The sequence below is a fragment of the Macrotis lagotis genome, chromosome 5 (assembly GCF_037893015.1).
Source record: "Macrotis lagotis isolate mMagLag1 chromosome 5, bilby.v1.9.chrom.fasta, whole genome shotgun sequence".
Taxonomy (NCBI): domain Eukaryota; kingdom Metazoa; phylum Chordata; class Mammalia; order Peramelemorphia; family Peramelidae; genus Macrotis; species Macrotis lagotis.
The window spans coordinates 26307593-26324592 of NC_133662.1; the positions used below are offsets into that span (position 1 = coordinate 26307593).

Below are 17000 nucleotides of genomic sequence, written 5' to 3' on the forward strand. Positions count from 1 at the left end.
GTGAACTTGAGCTCCTTGAAGACAGGGACTATTTATTCTTTGTATCCCCAGGATCTAGTCCATACCTTAGTGCCTAACATAGTAGCCACTTAAACTTTAATACTGAATGCTGGTAGGACATGCAACAGCTTCTGTTCTATCCTTTCAGAACCAGGTCCATCTCATCCCCCACCCTAACAGACAGCCGGTCTTGTAACTGAGCCCAAGTATTCTGATGCTACTCCTACAATTTTCCAGGCTGGTGTAGTGCACCCTTGGGTGAGCTCCTGCTGAGCCACCCCAGTCAGCGCCCCCCAGCCCAGGCCGGCCTTACACAGAAGTGCATTCTCCACCCCCTTTGCCCTCCGCTCGGAGCCTGCATGCCCCGCCCCCCGCCCCCACATCCCCGCCCCCGCGCGTGGGCCAATCAGGTCCTTGCACTCGCGCCCGCCGGAAGCCGGGCACTCATTCACGCCCAGGCTCGGGCACTATATAAAGGGCTTGCAGGGGCCGAAGCGGTTAGTCTGCGTTCCGGCAGTTCGCTTCGCGTCGCGTCGCGGGTGCTGCCCGCCGCGGGAGGGCTCGGGAGGGCCCCTCGCGAGCAGGCTGTCCCGGGCCGGGCGCGGGGGCAGGCGAGGCGGGGCCAGGCGCGAGGGAAGCGGTTCCCCGTTGGTTTTTAAACAAGTTTCCCCCGCGTCCCTGCCCTGGGCTTTAGGTCGCCCACTTGCCGTCCAGGTTCGCGGCACGTTCCTCCCAGGGACTTGGCCGTCGGGGGACCCGACTCAGCGCGTGTGCTACCCGGTGTCCGACGCCCGCTGGGCTTGGGGGAGAAGCCGCCCCCCTCCGCTTCCGTGACTGCCCTCGCCGCCTCCCCGGCCATGTGCTCCACGCCCGGCCTGCCCAGCCCCGGCGCCCCCATCACCCTGCGCGTCTCCTTCGTGGATGTGCACCCGGAGGTGATCCCCGTGCAGCTGTGGGGGCTGGTGGGCGACCGGCGGGAGGAGTACGTGCGCCTGGGCCACGACATCCAGGCGGCGGCCGTGGCGGCCCGGACCCGGGCCCTGCCGGCCGCCAGCCCCGGCGAGCTCTGCCTTGTGCAGCTGGGGCCCCGCTGGCACCGCTGCCGCGTGGTCAGCCGCCAGGCCCAGGAGTGCCGGGTCTTCCTCCTGGACGAAGGCCGCACGGTCACCGCCAACTCGGCCGCCCTTGCGCCCGGCCGCAACGAGTTCTTCCACCTGCCCTCGGAGGTCCTGGGCTGCGTGCTGAGCGGCCTGGTGCCGCTCGGGGGCGGCGGCGGCGGCGGCGGGGAGCCCCAGCAGTGGTCCCGCGGCGCCGTGGACTTCCTGGGCCGCCTCCAAGGCAAGGAGGCGCAGGGCCGGGTGCAGGACGTGCTGCTCCCCCAGCGCCTGGTGCTGCTGGAGGTGCCCGCCGTCTTCCAGCAGATGCAGGAGCTGGGCCTGGCCCGCCAGGTGCCCGACGGCCTCTTCCGCTCCCTGCTGAAGCGCTACATCAACGCCACTGGGGCCTCGAGCCTCCTCCCGCGGGCCCTGCCCAAGCAGGAGCCCCCGCAGCTCCTGGACTACTTCTACCCGCAGCTGCAGCTGGGCGTCACGGAACCCGTGGTGGTGACCCAGGTCTGCCACCCGCACCGCATCCACTGCCAGCTCCGCAGCCTCTCGCAGGAGATCCGCCGGCTGTCGGACAGCATGGCCCACGCCTATCGGACCGCAGGTACCGGGGACCAGAGCGGCAGAAGCAGCGGCTGGGAGGAGCGGGAGGAGAACCCCGACAAGCCGGGCTCCCCCTGCGCGGCCTGCGGCCTGGACGGACAGTGGTACCGCGCGCAGCTGCTGGAGAACTTCCGGCCGCAGCGCTGCGCCCAAGTGCTGCATGTGGACTACGGGAGGAAGGAGCTGGTGAGCCGCGGCAGCCTGAGGTATCTGCTGCCCGAGTACTTCCGAATGCCCGTGGTCACCTACCCCTGCGCCCTGTACGGACTCTGGGACGGCGGGCGGGGCTGGTCTCGGTCCCAGGTAGGAGACCTCAAGGCCCTGATCCTGGCTCAGGCTGTCAACGCCAAGATCGAATTTTACAGTTCCTTTGAACACGTGTATTACGTCACCCTCTATGGAGAAGACGGGATCAACCTCAACTGCGCCTTCGGGGTCCAGTCCTGCTGCCTGGCCGACCGGCTCCTCCAGAGCCCGGGCGTGGAGGAGGAGGAAGGGAAGGAGTCCGAATCCGAGGAAGGGGTGGAAGGCGACCCGTCCCCCCCGACCCTGAAAACCGTGCGCCTCAAGGCCAATTCGTTCTATGATGCCCAGGTCGAGTTTGTGAAAGATCCCTCCGAGTTTTGGATCCGGCTGAGAAAACACAGCAGGCCCTTTGGCAAGTTAATGAGGAGCATGTGCAACTTCTACTCCTCGAGAAAGCCGGACGGGCTAGCCCCGCAGCTTGTGCCCGACCACCTCTGTTGTGCCAAGTGGAAAGAGCAGGGCTATTACCGGGCTGTGGTCGCCAGATTGGTGGGGGACAAGAGCGTGGAAGTGCGCTTTGTCGACCGGGGCAATACCGAGACAGTGGGCTGCCAGGATGTAAAAACGCTGCTTCCTCAGTTCAGGCAGCTGCCCGCGGTGGCTCTGAAGTGCTGTCTAGCCGATATATGGCCCTTTGGAGAAAGCTGGAGCAGAGAAGCCATTTCCTATTTCAAAAAAACTGTACTGCACAAGGAGTTGGTCATTCATGTTCTTGATAAGCAGGACAGCCAGTATGTCATTGAAATCCTTGACGAATCCAGACCCGGGGAAGAAAATGTAAGCAAATTGATTGCCCAAGCTGGATATGCCAGATATCAAGAATTTGAGATGATGGACATCGGACCGCCTGCCCTTTCCCCGGAGCAAATTCCAAATGAACTCACTGCTGACTGTAACAGAATGCCTTCTACCAAGAAAGTTGGTACCGGGCAGTGGGAAAAGAAAGATGAGAAGCCTCCAGTGTCAGAGGTTGTGACTGACAGAACAGTTCTTTCAAAAAGCTCTTTCAGTGAAGCAGTCGGGCAGTCAACAGAGAAAACAAGAAACAGGCCCGTCTATTCTACGCTAGTACAAAATTATTTGGAAATTAAGCCGGGCTCTTCCTGTACAGGTCAGTTAGAAGTTGGGAGCACAGTAGAAGTCAAAGTGTCTTACATCAAAAGCCCGGGATATTTCTGGTGCCAACTGACCAGAAATCTCCAAGGTCTTAGAACCCTAATGTGTAAAATTCAGGATTTTTGCAAGAATTCTGCTACTCCATACCAGGGAATCAGTCCAGCTTGCTTGGCCAAGCGTACTATTAATGGGAAATGGTCCAGAGCTTTGGTTATTAGTGGAACTCTTTCTACCGACCATGCCAAAGTAATATTTGTGGACTATGGAAATAAAGAGGTTGTCGCTATGAAGGATGTCTGTACAATCAATGATGAATTTTTAAAGTTAAAGGCTCAAGCTTTTAGATGCAGCCTTTATAATTTAATTCAACCAGCTGGTCAAAATCCCCTTTTTTGGGATGAAAGAGCAATTCGAGCATTTAAAGAATTTGTAGATAATGCCTGGGAAGATAATCTGGAGTTGAAATGCACGATTTTTGCCCTTGCAGCAATAAATCATGAAGAACTCTTTAACATAGTAGACTTACTAACACCTTTTCAGAGTGCTTGCCGCTACCTAACAGAAATCGGGTCTGCAAGAGAAGTTAGACTTCAGAAACCTCTGGTATCCTCCATGAAGCTCCATTCCTACTATTATTCCACACATGATATCAAAATTGGAAGTGAAGAAGCCGTTTTTGTAACACATGTTGATGGACCTTGGACCTTTTATTGTCAGCTTGCACGAAGCTCAGGCGTGCTAGAGCAGCTGTCGAGTGATATCTGTCGATTAAGCCAAGTCTTACAACATTCAAAAACATCCTCAAGCCCTGGGATCTTGTGCCTTGCAAAATATAGTGACCAGAATTGGTATAGAGGAATAGTTACAGGCAAAGAACCAAACACAGTTTTCTTTGTTGACTTTGGGAATGTTCACGTGGTTACAGATGAAGACTTGCTTCCCATCCCAGATGACACCTATGATCTCTTACTTTTACCCATGCAAGCTGTGAAATGTTCTTTGTCTGATGTCTGTGATAATACTCCTAAAGAAATTGCAAGTTGGTTTGAAGAAGCTGTACTAGACAAATCGCTGAAGGCTTTAGTTGTAGCAAAAGATCCAGATGGAAGGTTGATTATTGAATTGTATGATAGTGGTGTTCAGATTAATGCTAAAATAAATGAGAAGTTGGGTTTACTAGGTTACAAAGGATCAAAGAAAGGAGAAAATGAAGATTTGCTCTCTCCAGCTGAAACTCTAAAAGAAGCAAAAAGTGAAAATAGGAAATTACTTGCTGGATATTCCAGCAAATCAGCCAACAAATTATGTACATCAGAGATCCAGGGAGAATCATGCAAACCTAAAATCAGTCTAGCATGCAAGGAATTAAAAAACTTACAAAGTTCAACCAAGCTAGGCTTGTTAACTAATTATCAGGAATCTGTGGGAAGTCAAAATAATCAAGTGTCCCACCCACCTGACAGAATAGTAGAGAATCCGGTGCAGCATTCTTCACAAGACTTAGAGAGAAATAAGGACTTGTCACTTAAATTTTGTGATCTACCTCAGAAGACTATTATGCCTGGTTTTAAAACTAAGGTATATGTTTCGCATATTAATGATCTAACAGACTTTTATATTCAATTAGCTGATGATGAGGATGAACTTGCAAGTATTTCAGAGAAGTTAAATAATGATAAAACAAGACGTGAATGTTTTGCTGAACAGCGTCTGGAAAAGGGAGACTTGATATGTGCAGTTTTTCCAGAGGATGATTTAAAGTATCGGGCCGTAGTCAAAGAGCGGTCTGGCGATCTTGTCACTGTACAGTTCATAGACTATGGGAACACTTCAGTGGTCAACGTTGCCAAGTTAAGCAAGCTTCAAAAAGTGAATGCTTTAATTCCAGGGATGAGCATTCACTGTACTCTAGGTGGGCTTCATATCCTGCCAACTAAAAACCAATGTCAAGAGCTTTACTTTTCAGAGAGAACAGGTGAGGCTCAGATAAATTGTGAATTTGTCATGAAATCTGAAGACAAGTGGGATGTTTTACTTACAGATGAGCAGGGTGTAATATCAGAAGATATGATGAACAAATTTATATCTAGTACGAAATCACAAGTAGAAACTTCTGCTCAGGTAAATATGAGTACCAATCCAGAGACTCTATTAGATCCCCCTCCTCCTCCCCCTCCCCCTCCCCCTCCTTTGCCGCCCCTTCCTCTTCCCCCTATTCCTCTTCCTCCTGAGGAATCCCTTAAAGATCCTGGCAAAACAAATTTTAAATTGCTCAATTGGTACCATCCAGAAGTAAAAAATATAAAAGTCTACGCTACTGTGATTGATGGGCCAGAGTATTTTTGGTGTCAGTTTGCTGACACAAAAGTCCTTGACTGCTTGGATCCCCAGGTCCAGGCTGCTGGGGAAAAGGCAGCAGTCTGTGTAGATTGCATTTCAGTTATTCAGTCAGGTGTGGCCTGTATTGTTAAATACAGTGAAGATGGGCGTTTTTATAGGGGACTTGTTACTGATGTGCTGGAGGGAGACCTGATATCAGTCAGGTTCGTGGACTTTGGAAATGTTGTAAATTTTGGCAGAAATGCGCTCTGGAATATCCCTGGCGATCTCCTAAATGTTAACATGCAGTGTTTCCCTTGTTGTCTGTCAGGATATAGTATTTTAGAAGGTGTATGTTCTTTTGAAGAAAATGACTATTTTTATGAAATCGCTACAGAAGGTGTTTTAGAGCTTACTATTTTAGAAGTCAAAAAGGATGTTTGTGACATACCACTGGCAGTGGTTCAATTAAAGTATGAAGGTGAAAACCTCAATGAGAAAATGCTGAAATTTTCCAATCAGTTCTGTACAACTGATGAGGAATTCCCAAAGACTTTATGTGAAAATAAACAGAGGGAAGCAGATACCCCTATGCCTCTCAGCTTTGATGGTAGAAATAAGACTAGCAAAGTTGCACAAGATGGCTTACTCTATATGAAACCACAGGGAGCTAGTTTCTGTGTAAGCAGTGGATTAAACCGTGTTGAAACCAAGCCAAGTCCTGTTTTTGAAAATGAAGCTGTTACTCCTTTTGTGCCTGCAGTGGGGCAGTCTAACAAAAGCAGCACTGTAGACAGTAGGGTAGAGTGCTCTTTGGCCGAAAAAGTCAAGTTTGGTAGTGGCAAAAAGCTGATTATAGGATTAGAAACCCTGCTGCCACGAATCGAGACAAAGGAAATGTTAGACCTGGATTCCCTTGAAGTGCCCTTCTCACTGGAAGAATCAAAAGAGTTCTTAGAACTGGAGTCCATTGAATTACAGCTTTCCTTAGCTGGTGGTGAGGAGACAAAAGAGCTAGACCTGGAACCTCCCATGGCCCAGCTTTCCCAGGGATGTGACTCAAAAGTGACCCTGCAACAGTTTACAGTCCCACCTTCAAATGATTCTAAATCGAAACAGCTAGAACTAGAACCTCTGTCTCTAGATAAGGAGACTCACCCCTTTTCAAAGGCAAGTCAGAAGTCCCAGGAAACTCTTTGTTCAGATGATCCTGGAGAACCAAATCACCTAAAACCCTTTGGCAGATGCAAAATACATTCTAAAACTGAGACCGCACATAACTTGTACAAAGAAGTGTTTACAGAATACAAAACCAGACTTTCTGTTGAATCTTTGACTCACTTGCTCCCCGAAGAAGAAATAAAAACAGAAGAAAACCATGGGAATACTTTAACAGACCATGCTTCAGGTATGAACTTTTTTTTTCCTTCTCACTACATTTTACTGAAGTTAGTGATGTATATAATTCATTCCTTCAGGGTCTGAATTTCTTAAACTAGGAAGTGCTGAATCTCAAAGCTGTTTTTTTTTTTAAATTTGTGTGGAAGATACAAAGCAATGACAAATTTATAAGGGTCAGGGGGTAGGAGGATGAGCAGGGTTTGTTTAAGCTATCTATTAGGAAACATTCCTAATAAAATGGAACTTTATGGAATTGAAGTCATCTTAATTCCTAAAGATTAGTTAAGATTACCCTCATAACTTGAAATCTTACATCAGCATGTATATTTGTCAAATGTTTACTTATAGAGACATGTTTAAGCTGCTTAAGAGTTATACATTGAGTTGTATACCTTTATACACTGATGGGTAGAGACTCAATTTCCTCAAACAGTGATTTTAAAATTTAAGAGTTATGGTATTCTAAATATCTGACATTTCTAACAGTCTCATTTTGTTGCCTGGCTTAATTTTTAATACTTTTCCTTATTCATTATCATGTTAGGATGTTTAAAATTTAGTTATGCCAACTGTTGTGTTTTTAGTTTTCCTATGAACTTAGGAAGCCTAGAATTTTAGAGGGTTTGTCCTGAATAAAAGAAAAAAATTTATAAAGATTTATAAAGTCAGAAATATAAAACTGTAAAAATTGAAAACTCAATTCATCCTTTCCTTTAAGATAATCTGACATTTTCTGTTCTGGTTAGGCTAGTGGCATGGTTATAGAAAATGACAAGCTTCTAACTTTCATTGTCATTTGGATTTTTGAAGTGCTAAAATTTTGTCTGTCATCTGCCCGCATACTCTTGAGTATACTCCCAATCTCTGATTGGTTATTTGTTGACAATGCTCTCATTATGACCAAAAGGTGAGGATGATGGGAGAATAAAAGAAGGGAAAGGGGCAGGAACAAATTCACAGAACCTATTTTTTTTTTAATCCATCAAGGAATAGAGTAAAGACAGTTTTAGAAAATGCTTTGAAAAACTGGGATCTAAAGAATTCAGCAAGGAAGGTATGGACAAGAAAGTTTAACTCTTTTTGAATTTTGTAGCTCAAATTGAGAATACTTATACTCTAGAAGGATTCACCATTGGTTCGAAATGTGTTGTCTGGTCAAGTCTGAGGAATACATGGTCTGAGTGTCAGATTTTGGAAATAGCCGATGAAGGTACCAAGGTAAATTGGATTTAAATGTTTTAGGTCAAATAATTTTTGAAGTGCTAAGAAAAATTAAATGGCATTAAAAGGAAGTCTTTTATAGAGAAATTCTACTTCAGTAGAAAATGTCTTTTGTTATGTAGTTTATGAAATAAGATCAGTACTTGGTTATTTCTCTGGCTAAGCTGGCACAGCTTCCCTAGAATGACTTTAAGAAATTACTCTAGCAATAAAGTTGTTTTTATTTTATTATTCTCTAATATTAGATGAAAAACATAAGAAATTTGCTTTCCTCTTTCTAAAGAAAAAGGGGGAGGAAGCATTTCCAGGGTTTACACAGAAAATATTCACTTATTCACATGACAGTAAATATAAAAGCAAAAAGAAATCTCCCTGAGCATTTCATTTGTTTTATTTGGAAAATGTTCTGTTAATTTCACCAAAATAATTTATTTTCCATTAATAAAAAATTGGAGGTAATTGATACCTCCTTTAAATCAGCAAATAATAGATACTTTAACATTTGGGATCTGATCATTCTAGGTGCCATGAGATCATTTTACTACAATTTAAATTTTCATTTGGGTCTTGTCTAAAAAAAAAGCTCATTGTTGTCTTTCTAAGGTTCTGAATCTTTCAAATGGCATGGAAGAAATAGTGAATCCAGAAAATGTCTGGAATGGAATACCTAAATTGAATACCAGTCCATCTGAGGTACAGATTATAAAGTTTTATTATTGTAAGATGATCAGGAAGTCCTTTACCAATACATTAAAGTATAGCATGTTTACCTCCATTTGTTAAGCCTCAGACTTTAGTCCCTAGACTTGAAATTTTAAGTGGAATATAATTTTAAGACTAAATTATATAGATCTTTATGAAAGAAATCTTGATGTTTTATTAGAAAACTAATGTTCTATCTAGACTTAAAGTAGTAACCTTTAGGGGCAGCTAGGTGGCACAATGGCTAGAGCACTGGCCCTGGAGTCATGAGTACCTGAGCTCAAATATGTCTTCAGACATCTAATAATTGCCTAGCTGTGTCACCTTGGGCAAGTCACTTAAGCCCGTTGCCTTAAAGAAACAAATAAATAAAATTAAAAATTAAAAAACCCTAAAAATAAAGTAATAACTTTTGGTTTTACTAAACAAAATTTTTGTCTCACATTGTCAAATAAATGCTTAACTCATTTAAGAAGAAAACTTTAAAGGAAACAAAAACTAACCAACTAGAAAAATCTAGTGAGATGCAATATCTGGGGACTTGGCTTAGTTTGACTACATACCTCCTAACTCCCACTCTGAGAAATAAAGCATTTCTTTCAGCAATTAGACAGGTTTCTACATTTGTGTTTATATCCTGTTTATATCCTGTGTGATGCATGGATGTGTGAGGTGGCAAGTGGGCTTCATCACAGTAAAATTTTCTAGGTTTCATTTAAAAAAATCTTCAGTTTTGAGCAAAGGTACCACTATATTAAACATATTTTTGGAAAGTCATCTCTTGAGGAAACTTTTGAGCTAAAAGTGTGTTTAAGGAGGTCCCCCTTATCTAGAATGTGTATTCAACCAACCTCCATTGACCTAGTAATTTAAAGTTCACCTTTTTAGGTGGATGAAGTACTTGTGATTGATAATCTTTGGTTTCTGTCATGAAATCTTTATTGTTGGTTCTCCCTATATAATTTCATCATAATTCTTTTAAACTAGAAAGAACTACTCAGTTTAATACTTCTAGATTGGACATATGAATTATTTAGAACACTAAGTGTTTGAACACTCTCATTTAAATTCATTTTAATCCTATCAGGTATTTTGTATCTTTTTCTTTTTTGTTTTTCACACCCTCTCTCCTACTTCCACTCCCAACTTATTTTAATCATTTTATATATATCCTGTTGTGGGTAGTTAACTCTGGGCTTTGTTTTGATAGGGTATATATCAAGCATTGGAAAAAGATTTTTACTTAAACTCAACAGATGACACTGCTATTAAAGGTAACTTTGAGACACTGATTTTTGAGGGTTAATCTTAAACACAGCTGATATCACTCTTGCCTCTAAGAAAAAGGTAAAATGGTTTGATTTCTTGTTCTAAATACTAAAGATTAAATACTTTAGCTAAAATGGCTTAGTAGTAGTAGTCAAATACGCATTGCATTGGATTTTTTTCTCTTTAATTGTATAGATTGATTTAGGCTACTTGCTTTTGGTGTTAGGCATAAATGAGATAGGATATTTAATTAATTGAGAACAAGGTGTAGTTTGAGTAGGTGTTCTGGCTTGTTTTTTCTCAAAAGACATCTAACAGATTCATGTAAATATTAATGACTTTTATCTCACATCTCAATCTTACCACAAAGATTAAAAGCAAATGGAACATTCACCAGTTCTGTATAATTCCTGCAATTAAAATAATCTAACCCTAAAATTGATCTAGGAATGAAACAGCATCTGTACAAATAATATTTTCGTTGTTTCTGCTCTCTCAGCTTTAGGTTTTACCCCTCTGGTTTTAGAAAAACGATCTGGAGGTGATTTAAACGTGGAACCTTAGATGTTGCCCAGAAATCATGAAATAGTTCCTGAATGTGTGGCATCTTGTTTACAAGATTCAGAGCAGCAGAAAAATTGTGGGCTCATATTCTCAAGAAGAACTTACCATTTTGGAAGATGATTTAAAAAAAATTAACAAATCTCAGACTGAATATATCTATGGTATTTTGTGGTGCCATCTATGTAAATAAAGAATTTGCAACATCTCCCGTTAAATCTGAATAATAGTCTTTACCATTGACATGGAATATTTGTGTCTTCCATATTAGTCAAAATATAGAAAATGAATATATGTAAATATAGTATATATAAATTAGGGGAAAAATATTTATGACAGAGAATTCTATACATAGCCTGTGTATATTATGTGATACTACTTCAGAAGGGTCTCATTTGTTGGTACTAGCTCTACTTTATTTGGAAGTTTTGTCTTTCTGGTGAATATTCTGTTGAATAAATAATTGACCACTTGTTTGAATTTGAGTATGTATGATAAGACTGAATAAAATTTATCCTTAAAAGAAGTTGGTTGTGTAGGTTGCCTTTTTAAATCTTAATGATATATTTAGAGAAATAGTTGGATTTAACTTATTCCTGAAACTATCTTATCTCTCCACATCAAAAAAAAGGGTGTAATAATTCCCACTTCAGTAGTCATTTGGGAGGCAGCCCATTTTTACCTTTGCGGAGCTCTGATTGTTTGGGAAATTTTTCTTTATATCTAACCTATATGTCTCTCTGCTATTAAATTTTGTCTTCTGTACATGATTTTCTATAGATTTTGTAGTTTAAAGGGGGTTTATTTTTTGAAGGCATATAAGTTTCTAGTTAACTTTGAGATTTAGCCATCAATATTGGAAAGGTTTTGTGTTAAAGTCCAATGATAGACTAGGTCAAGTACTACTCTTATGTTCAGAGAGGTTCTAGGACTTAAAGAGTCCAAGTGATGAATGGAGCAGAGATTTTTGCCCCTACAACTGCAGGATCATTACAACTGGAATGTGATTCTGTGAAAGAGAAAGGGAGTATGCTACCTAATTTTTTTTTAACCCTTACACTGTTCCACCCCCTTTATTATCTGAACACCTGTTCCACAAGAAACTCCTGATTCATTACTTCTTAACTGTTCCCCTTGCCCGGAATACTCTCACTTTTCTTAATCTCCTGGTTTCCTTGAAACCATCTAAAATCCCATCTGCAAGAAGTCTTTCTCAGTTCATCCTTTAATGCTAGCGCTCCTCCTCTCTGATTACCTAAAATTCATTTTAGTCACACAAACACTTGAAATTAGGAAAGAAGCTCCTAAATAGTAATATAGTTGGAACTCAAATATATTAATTGAACTTTCTCCAGTATAGTGTTTCTCTGGCATTTTGTTTCATAAGTATGCTGTGCATATACTACCCTTTAAAATTAAGATATGTGATAGTTCAACATAAAATTTTTCCTTGACTTGGCAATGTAGAATCTTGGTGTGCCCTATGGTTCTCATGACTTGTAAGAAAGGTACTTTAGATCTATTGTAACAAAAAAAGCTAAAACAAGTTCTTAAAACCACAAAAATAAATTCCATTACAATTTGTGTTCCCTATAGTGTGTTCTAGTAGAAACTGTCAGTTGATTAAAAAAAAGGAACAAAAACTTACCTTAAATTTTGCTGTTTATGATAGATAAGGTGCTGAGCACTGAATACTTTTGAGATGATTTACTGTTTAGCCCAAAAATGTGAATTGTGCATGAATTAATGGGTATTTTAAATGTCTTCAAAAGTAAATGATCTTAGTGTAGGATGATATAATAGAAAGAGCATTAGGGAGCCAAGATGGTGGATTATAGACCAGGACCCAGTTGAAATCTCGACATTTCCCTCAAAATAAATTTAAAATAATGTCTCAAATTTTGGAGCAGCAAAAGATCCCTGGGAGACATTTTTTCAGCCTACAGTACCTTAGGAGTCTTTGGAGCAATTGTATCACCAGGATGGAATCAAACCTAGAATGTGATAGGAGCATCAGTAGGACCTTAGAGCAGGGTGCTGTGGTAGCAGCAATTTCAGGATGCTCAACCCAGGGTTGGTAAGGGGGTCAGAAAACTAGTTAGAAATTATAGGGCATTGGGTGTGGTTGGCACAGATTGGCAACTTTAGTGCCCATAACTCATAGGCAGAGAAGGTTGCTTGTTATTGGAAGAGAGCAGTGGTTCTGATCATGGTTCAGGACTAAGAGAAGCACTGGAATTTGTAGCTGTGGACAGCAGAGGCCCTTTCTGGGTAAATGAGCTGAGCACAGATCAGGAAAGTAGTGACCATATCTGTCCCAGATTGATGATGTTTGTCCTTATTTCTTGAAAACCATGATATCAGGGGAGGAGATGCCATGACAAGCTCGTGGAGTGAGGGATACTGCACTAAGTCCCCAACTTCACTTTCTCCAGAATCATCTGGGTCTGGTAGCTAGATATGCATCAGAATGACTAGAAATGATCCTGGATGCAAGGCATCCAGGTTAAGTGAGTTAAGTGACTTTCCCAAGGTCACATAGCTAGTAAGTGGCAAATATCTGAGGCTGGGTTTGAACTCCTGTCCTCCTAACTACAAGGTCAGTGCTCTAGTCCCTATGCTACCGAGCTGCCCTTCTCCCAGGATAACACCACTTTGAAAGTGGCAGAAACTTATAGACCCCCAGAGCCCACTCTGAAAACAGAAGGATGAAAAAGACTGATGAAGCCTGACACAATGTTTCCCCACTCCCAGGTGAGCAGAGCTCAACATAAAGTTCTAAGTCAAGAAATATACTCAGAATATGTATAATAAAAGTATCTGACAATGAAAAGTTACTACTGTGACAGAGAATACCAAGAAGTAAATTCAGAAGAAAATATTATGAAAATAGCTACAAGCAAAGCCTCAAAATAAATGCTAAGTAGGTCAAGATCATAGAATGTGTTAGAGTAGAAAAATTAAAAGAAATGATTAATGCAAGAAAATTGGGAAAAGAGAATTAACAATCATAAAATAGCCACAATAAATACTGAAGAAAATAATCTTAAAAAACGGCATTGGACTAATGGTAAAAGGACAAAAATTCACTTAAGAAAAGAACTTTAAAAACAGAATAGGCCAAATGGAAAAGGAGGTACAAAAATTCACTAAAGAAAACTACTTAAAAAAACAGAATTTGCCAAGTGGAAAAGAAGAAAGAAAAGCTGACAGAAGAAGATAATTCCTTAAAAACTAGAATTGAGGAATTGAAAACTAATGACTCTGTAAGATATCAGGTAAAAAAATAAAGGATTAAAAAAAGAAAATGTAACCTGCAAAATAGATGGAGAGACAAATGAAGAATTATTAGATTAGTTAGTAAAGTCATGATTTAAAAAAAGAGAGCCCAGAATCCAAAATGTAAAGAAAACTGCTGTGATAACTTAGATCTAGAAGTTAAATAAAAATTGAAAGAATCTACCAATCAACCCCTGAAAGAAATCTCAAAATGAAAACTCCCAGATTCCAGAACTCCCGGGTCAAGGAGGAAGTATTGCAAACAACTAGAAAGAAACAATTCAAATACTGTGGGGCCATAATCAAAATCAACATATAGCAACTTTGACAGCTTGGAATATGATATTCAGGAAAGCAAAAGAGTTAAGATTACAATCAAGAATAACCTACTCAGCAAAATAGACTATAATCTTTTGGGGGGGGGGGGCGATGAGTATGTAATGAAATAGAACACTGCAAAACATTCCAGAACTGAATAGAAAATTTGACTTCCAACAAAAGACTTGAGAATAAAAAGGTAAACATGAAAGGAGTAATCATACGTAATTAATGGAATTAAACTATTTACATTTCTAGATGGAAAATGATACATATAATTCCTTAGAACATTATTATTATTATTATTAGGGCATTCAAGAGGAGTCTTATAGTCAGAACAAGTGTGAGTTGATTATGTTGGAATAATCTTCACAAAATGTCTAAGAAAGAGTGATGTACTGGGAGAAGGAGGAAAAGGAGAGACTGAATTGGGCAAATATTCACACACACACACACACACACACAAACACAAACATTCAGTTGGGTATAGAAATCTATCTTGACCAATGGGGAGATAAGAGGGGAAATGGATAAATGATATGGAGGGGTAGGTGATTAAAGTGAGCACCAAATGGGGGAGGCAGTGGTTGGAAACAAACAGATATTTGTGGAAGGACAGAATAAAAAGAAAAAGGGAAATGGGGTAGGAGGAAATATAGATAGTGATCATTATGAATGTGAATGGGATGAGCTAAATCATGAAATAGAAACTGTTAGCAAAATGAATGGGAAATCAGGATCCAACAATATGTTGTATTCAGGAGACATGGGAGTGAAAGACACACAGATAATCAAGGGGGCAGCTAGGTGGTGCAGTGAATAGAGCACAGGGTCTGGAGTCAGGAGGTCCTGAGTTCAAATTTGACCCCAGACATTTATTACCTAGCTGTGTGACCTTAGACAAGTCACTTAACCCTGTTGCCTTGCAAAAACCTAAAAAATACATAAAGGGATAATCAAGTAAACCATATTTTGCTTAAAAAGGTACCATAGACCAAAAAAGAATGTAAAAAAATTTACAAGTTTCTTGATAAACTTATTTCTCAAGTATATAGGGAACTCAGGAAAATAGATTAACTAATGCACTATTATTGGTAACACTGTGAACTAGTCTAACCATTCTGGAGAATAATTTGGAACCCAGCAATACTACTGCTAGGTTTGTACCCCAAAGAAATCAAAGAAAACTGAAAAAGACCAATGTGTACAAAAATATAATAGCTCTTTTTGTTATGATACAGGATTGGAAATTGAGGGGATGATCCTCAATTGGGGACATTGTGGCACAAGATTGTGAAGGAATTCTATATGCTAGGAGAAATTATGAAGTAGGTGTTTTCAGAAAAAAAAAAACCAATGGCATGTTCTAAATGAATTGGTACAAAGTACAGTATGAAGAACCAGGAGATCACTGGCAACAGAAATATCAAGGTTTTAATGATTATCAACTATGAAAGAATTGACTCTTTTGATCAATACAGTGATCAAAGACAATTCCAAAGGACTCATAATAAAAAAAATTCTACCCACATTCAGAGAGAGATTGTTACAAATTATAGTTTTATTTGTTGCTTTTTTTGGCAAAATGACTAGTACTGAAATATGGTTTGCATAATTTTAAAAAATGTATTTATTTAAGGCAATGGGGTTAAGTGACTTTTCCAAGGTCACACAACTAGGCAATTATTAAATGTCTGAAGTCAGATTTGAACTCCTGACTCCAGGGATGGTACTCTACCCATTGTGCCATCTAGGTGCCCCAGTTTACATAATTTTATATGTAAAAGTTTTATACTGCTTGCCTTTTCACTGGATGGGGAAGAGATAGGAGGGAATCTGGAATTCAAAATTTAAAAGAAAAGAATGCTAAAATTTTAAGATAAAAGAAATGGGAGGGTCAATGAAAAGGTGGAAGGGCTCCCAGACTCATTAAATAAGCATTGGACACTGGTCTCCAACATCCCTCTCTATCTTCAAGGTGGAACAATGGATAGAGAATTAAGTTATCTGGGATGTAGAAAAAGCTACTAGATTTCTTTCCTCCTACATTTCATATTCCTATCTCCTTTGACTCTTTTATCAGATGATCATTAGTGTGGGAGCAGGGCAACCATCTGGGGTGTCTGGGGCAGATATTTATTTGGTGGTACTTTCTCTCTTATCCTTGATTCAAAGCTGTTTAGTGCCCTATTTCTGAAATGTTAAAGGAAGAATGAATACCACACCTCTATTCCTTTGTCTTGCTCCCTTTCTTTCCTGATAAGCAAGATATTATAAATCCAAATTATTTTTGCACATGGTCTTTGCTGTTGCTTTGCTGAACTCTTAAGAGGAATGCTAATTGCCACTTGAATTAGCCTTCATTAAAAAAGAAAATGCTGACAATGCAGAAATGTGTGTGACAATATTTTAAAACATTAACACTCCAAAAAATGAAATAAAAATACAGGCTGCTATGGGTTTTGCATACTGGACTCCTTGGAATTTAAGCATAATAAACAGCTATTTTAATCAAGATGAATCTTAACTGATGATTATAGCATAGTCTATATTTTAAAATTGTAGTGGGCAATAGTTCAAGAAAAAAAATATGGTTTCAGTGAAATATAATTTAGTTTTTTTTTAAATGAGTTGGCTGACACTGCACATTTCTTTATTCCAGGTGCTCAGTGTGATGTGTAATTCTATCAGCATTGCTATCTCGAATGAGGTTTACATCTTCACCTTCAATTAAATGGTCCCATTGATTAAAATTTCTCTGAAGACCTGGGGAAAAAAAAATACAAATGTGCACAAATT

At 40.6% G+C, this 17000-nt stretch overlaps 2 protein-coding genes across 17 annotated transcripts in view; one reads left to right on the forward strand and one right to left on the reverse strand.

The window, feature by feature from the left end:
* Window positions 1-492: 492 nt before the first annotated feature.
* TDRD6 (tudor domain containing 6) lies at window positions 493-10812 on the forward strand. 4 transcript variants are annotated; one of them, XM_074237106.1, is made up of 5 exons: window positions 494-6858; window positions 7945-8069; window positions 8676-8765; window positions 9985-10048; window positions 10543-10812. In XM_074237106.1, exons 1-5 carry the CDS (start codon window positions 858-860, stop codon window positions 10605-10607), a joined length of 6345 nt encoding a protein of 2114 aa, XP_074093207.1. In that variant the 5' UTR covers window positions 494-857; the 3' UTR covers window positions 10608-10812. The 4 variants fall into 4 exon arrangements, with proteins under 4 accessions (XP_074093208.1, XP_074093209.1, XP_074093210.1 ...); XM_074237107.1 differs by lacking the exon at window positions 9985-10048 and having other exon boundaries at window positions 493-6858; XM_074237108.1 differs by lacking the exons at window positions 8676-8765; window positions 9985-10048 and having other exon boundaries at window positions 493-6858; window positions 10543-10628.
* Window positions 10813-15744: 4932 nt separating this feature from the next.
* Window positions 15745-17000, reverse strand: part of PLA2G7 (phospholipase A2 group VII) — a 65167-nt gene continuing 63911 nt past the window's right edge. For all 13 annotated transcript variants that reach the window (XM_074237110.1, XM_074237121.1, XM_074237112.1 and 10 more), the window contains one exon: window positions 15745-16967. In XM_074237110.1, the coding sequence (XP_074093211.1) occupies window positions 16855-16967 (113 nt within the window). In that variant the 3' untranslated portion in view covers window positions 15745-16854. The remainder of the gene's footprint in view (window positions 16968-17000) is intronic.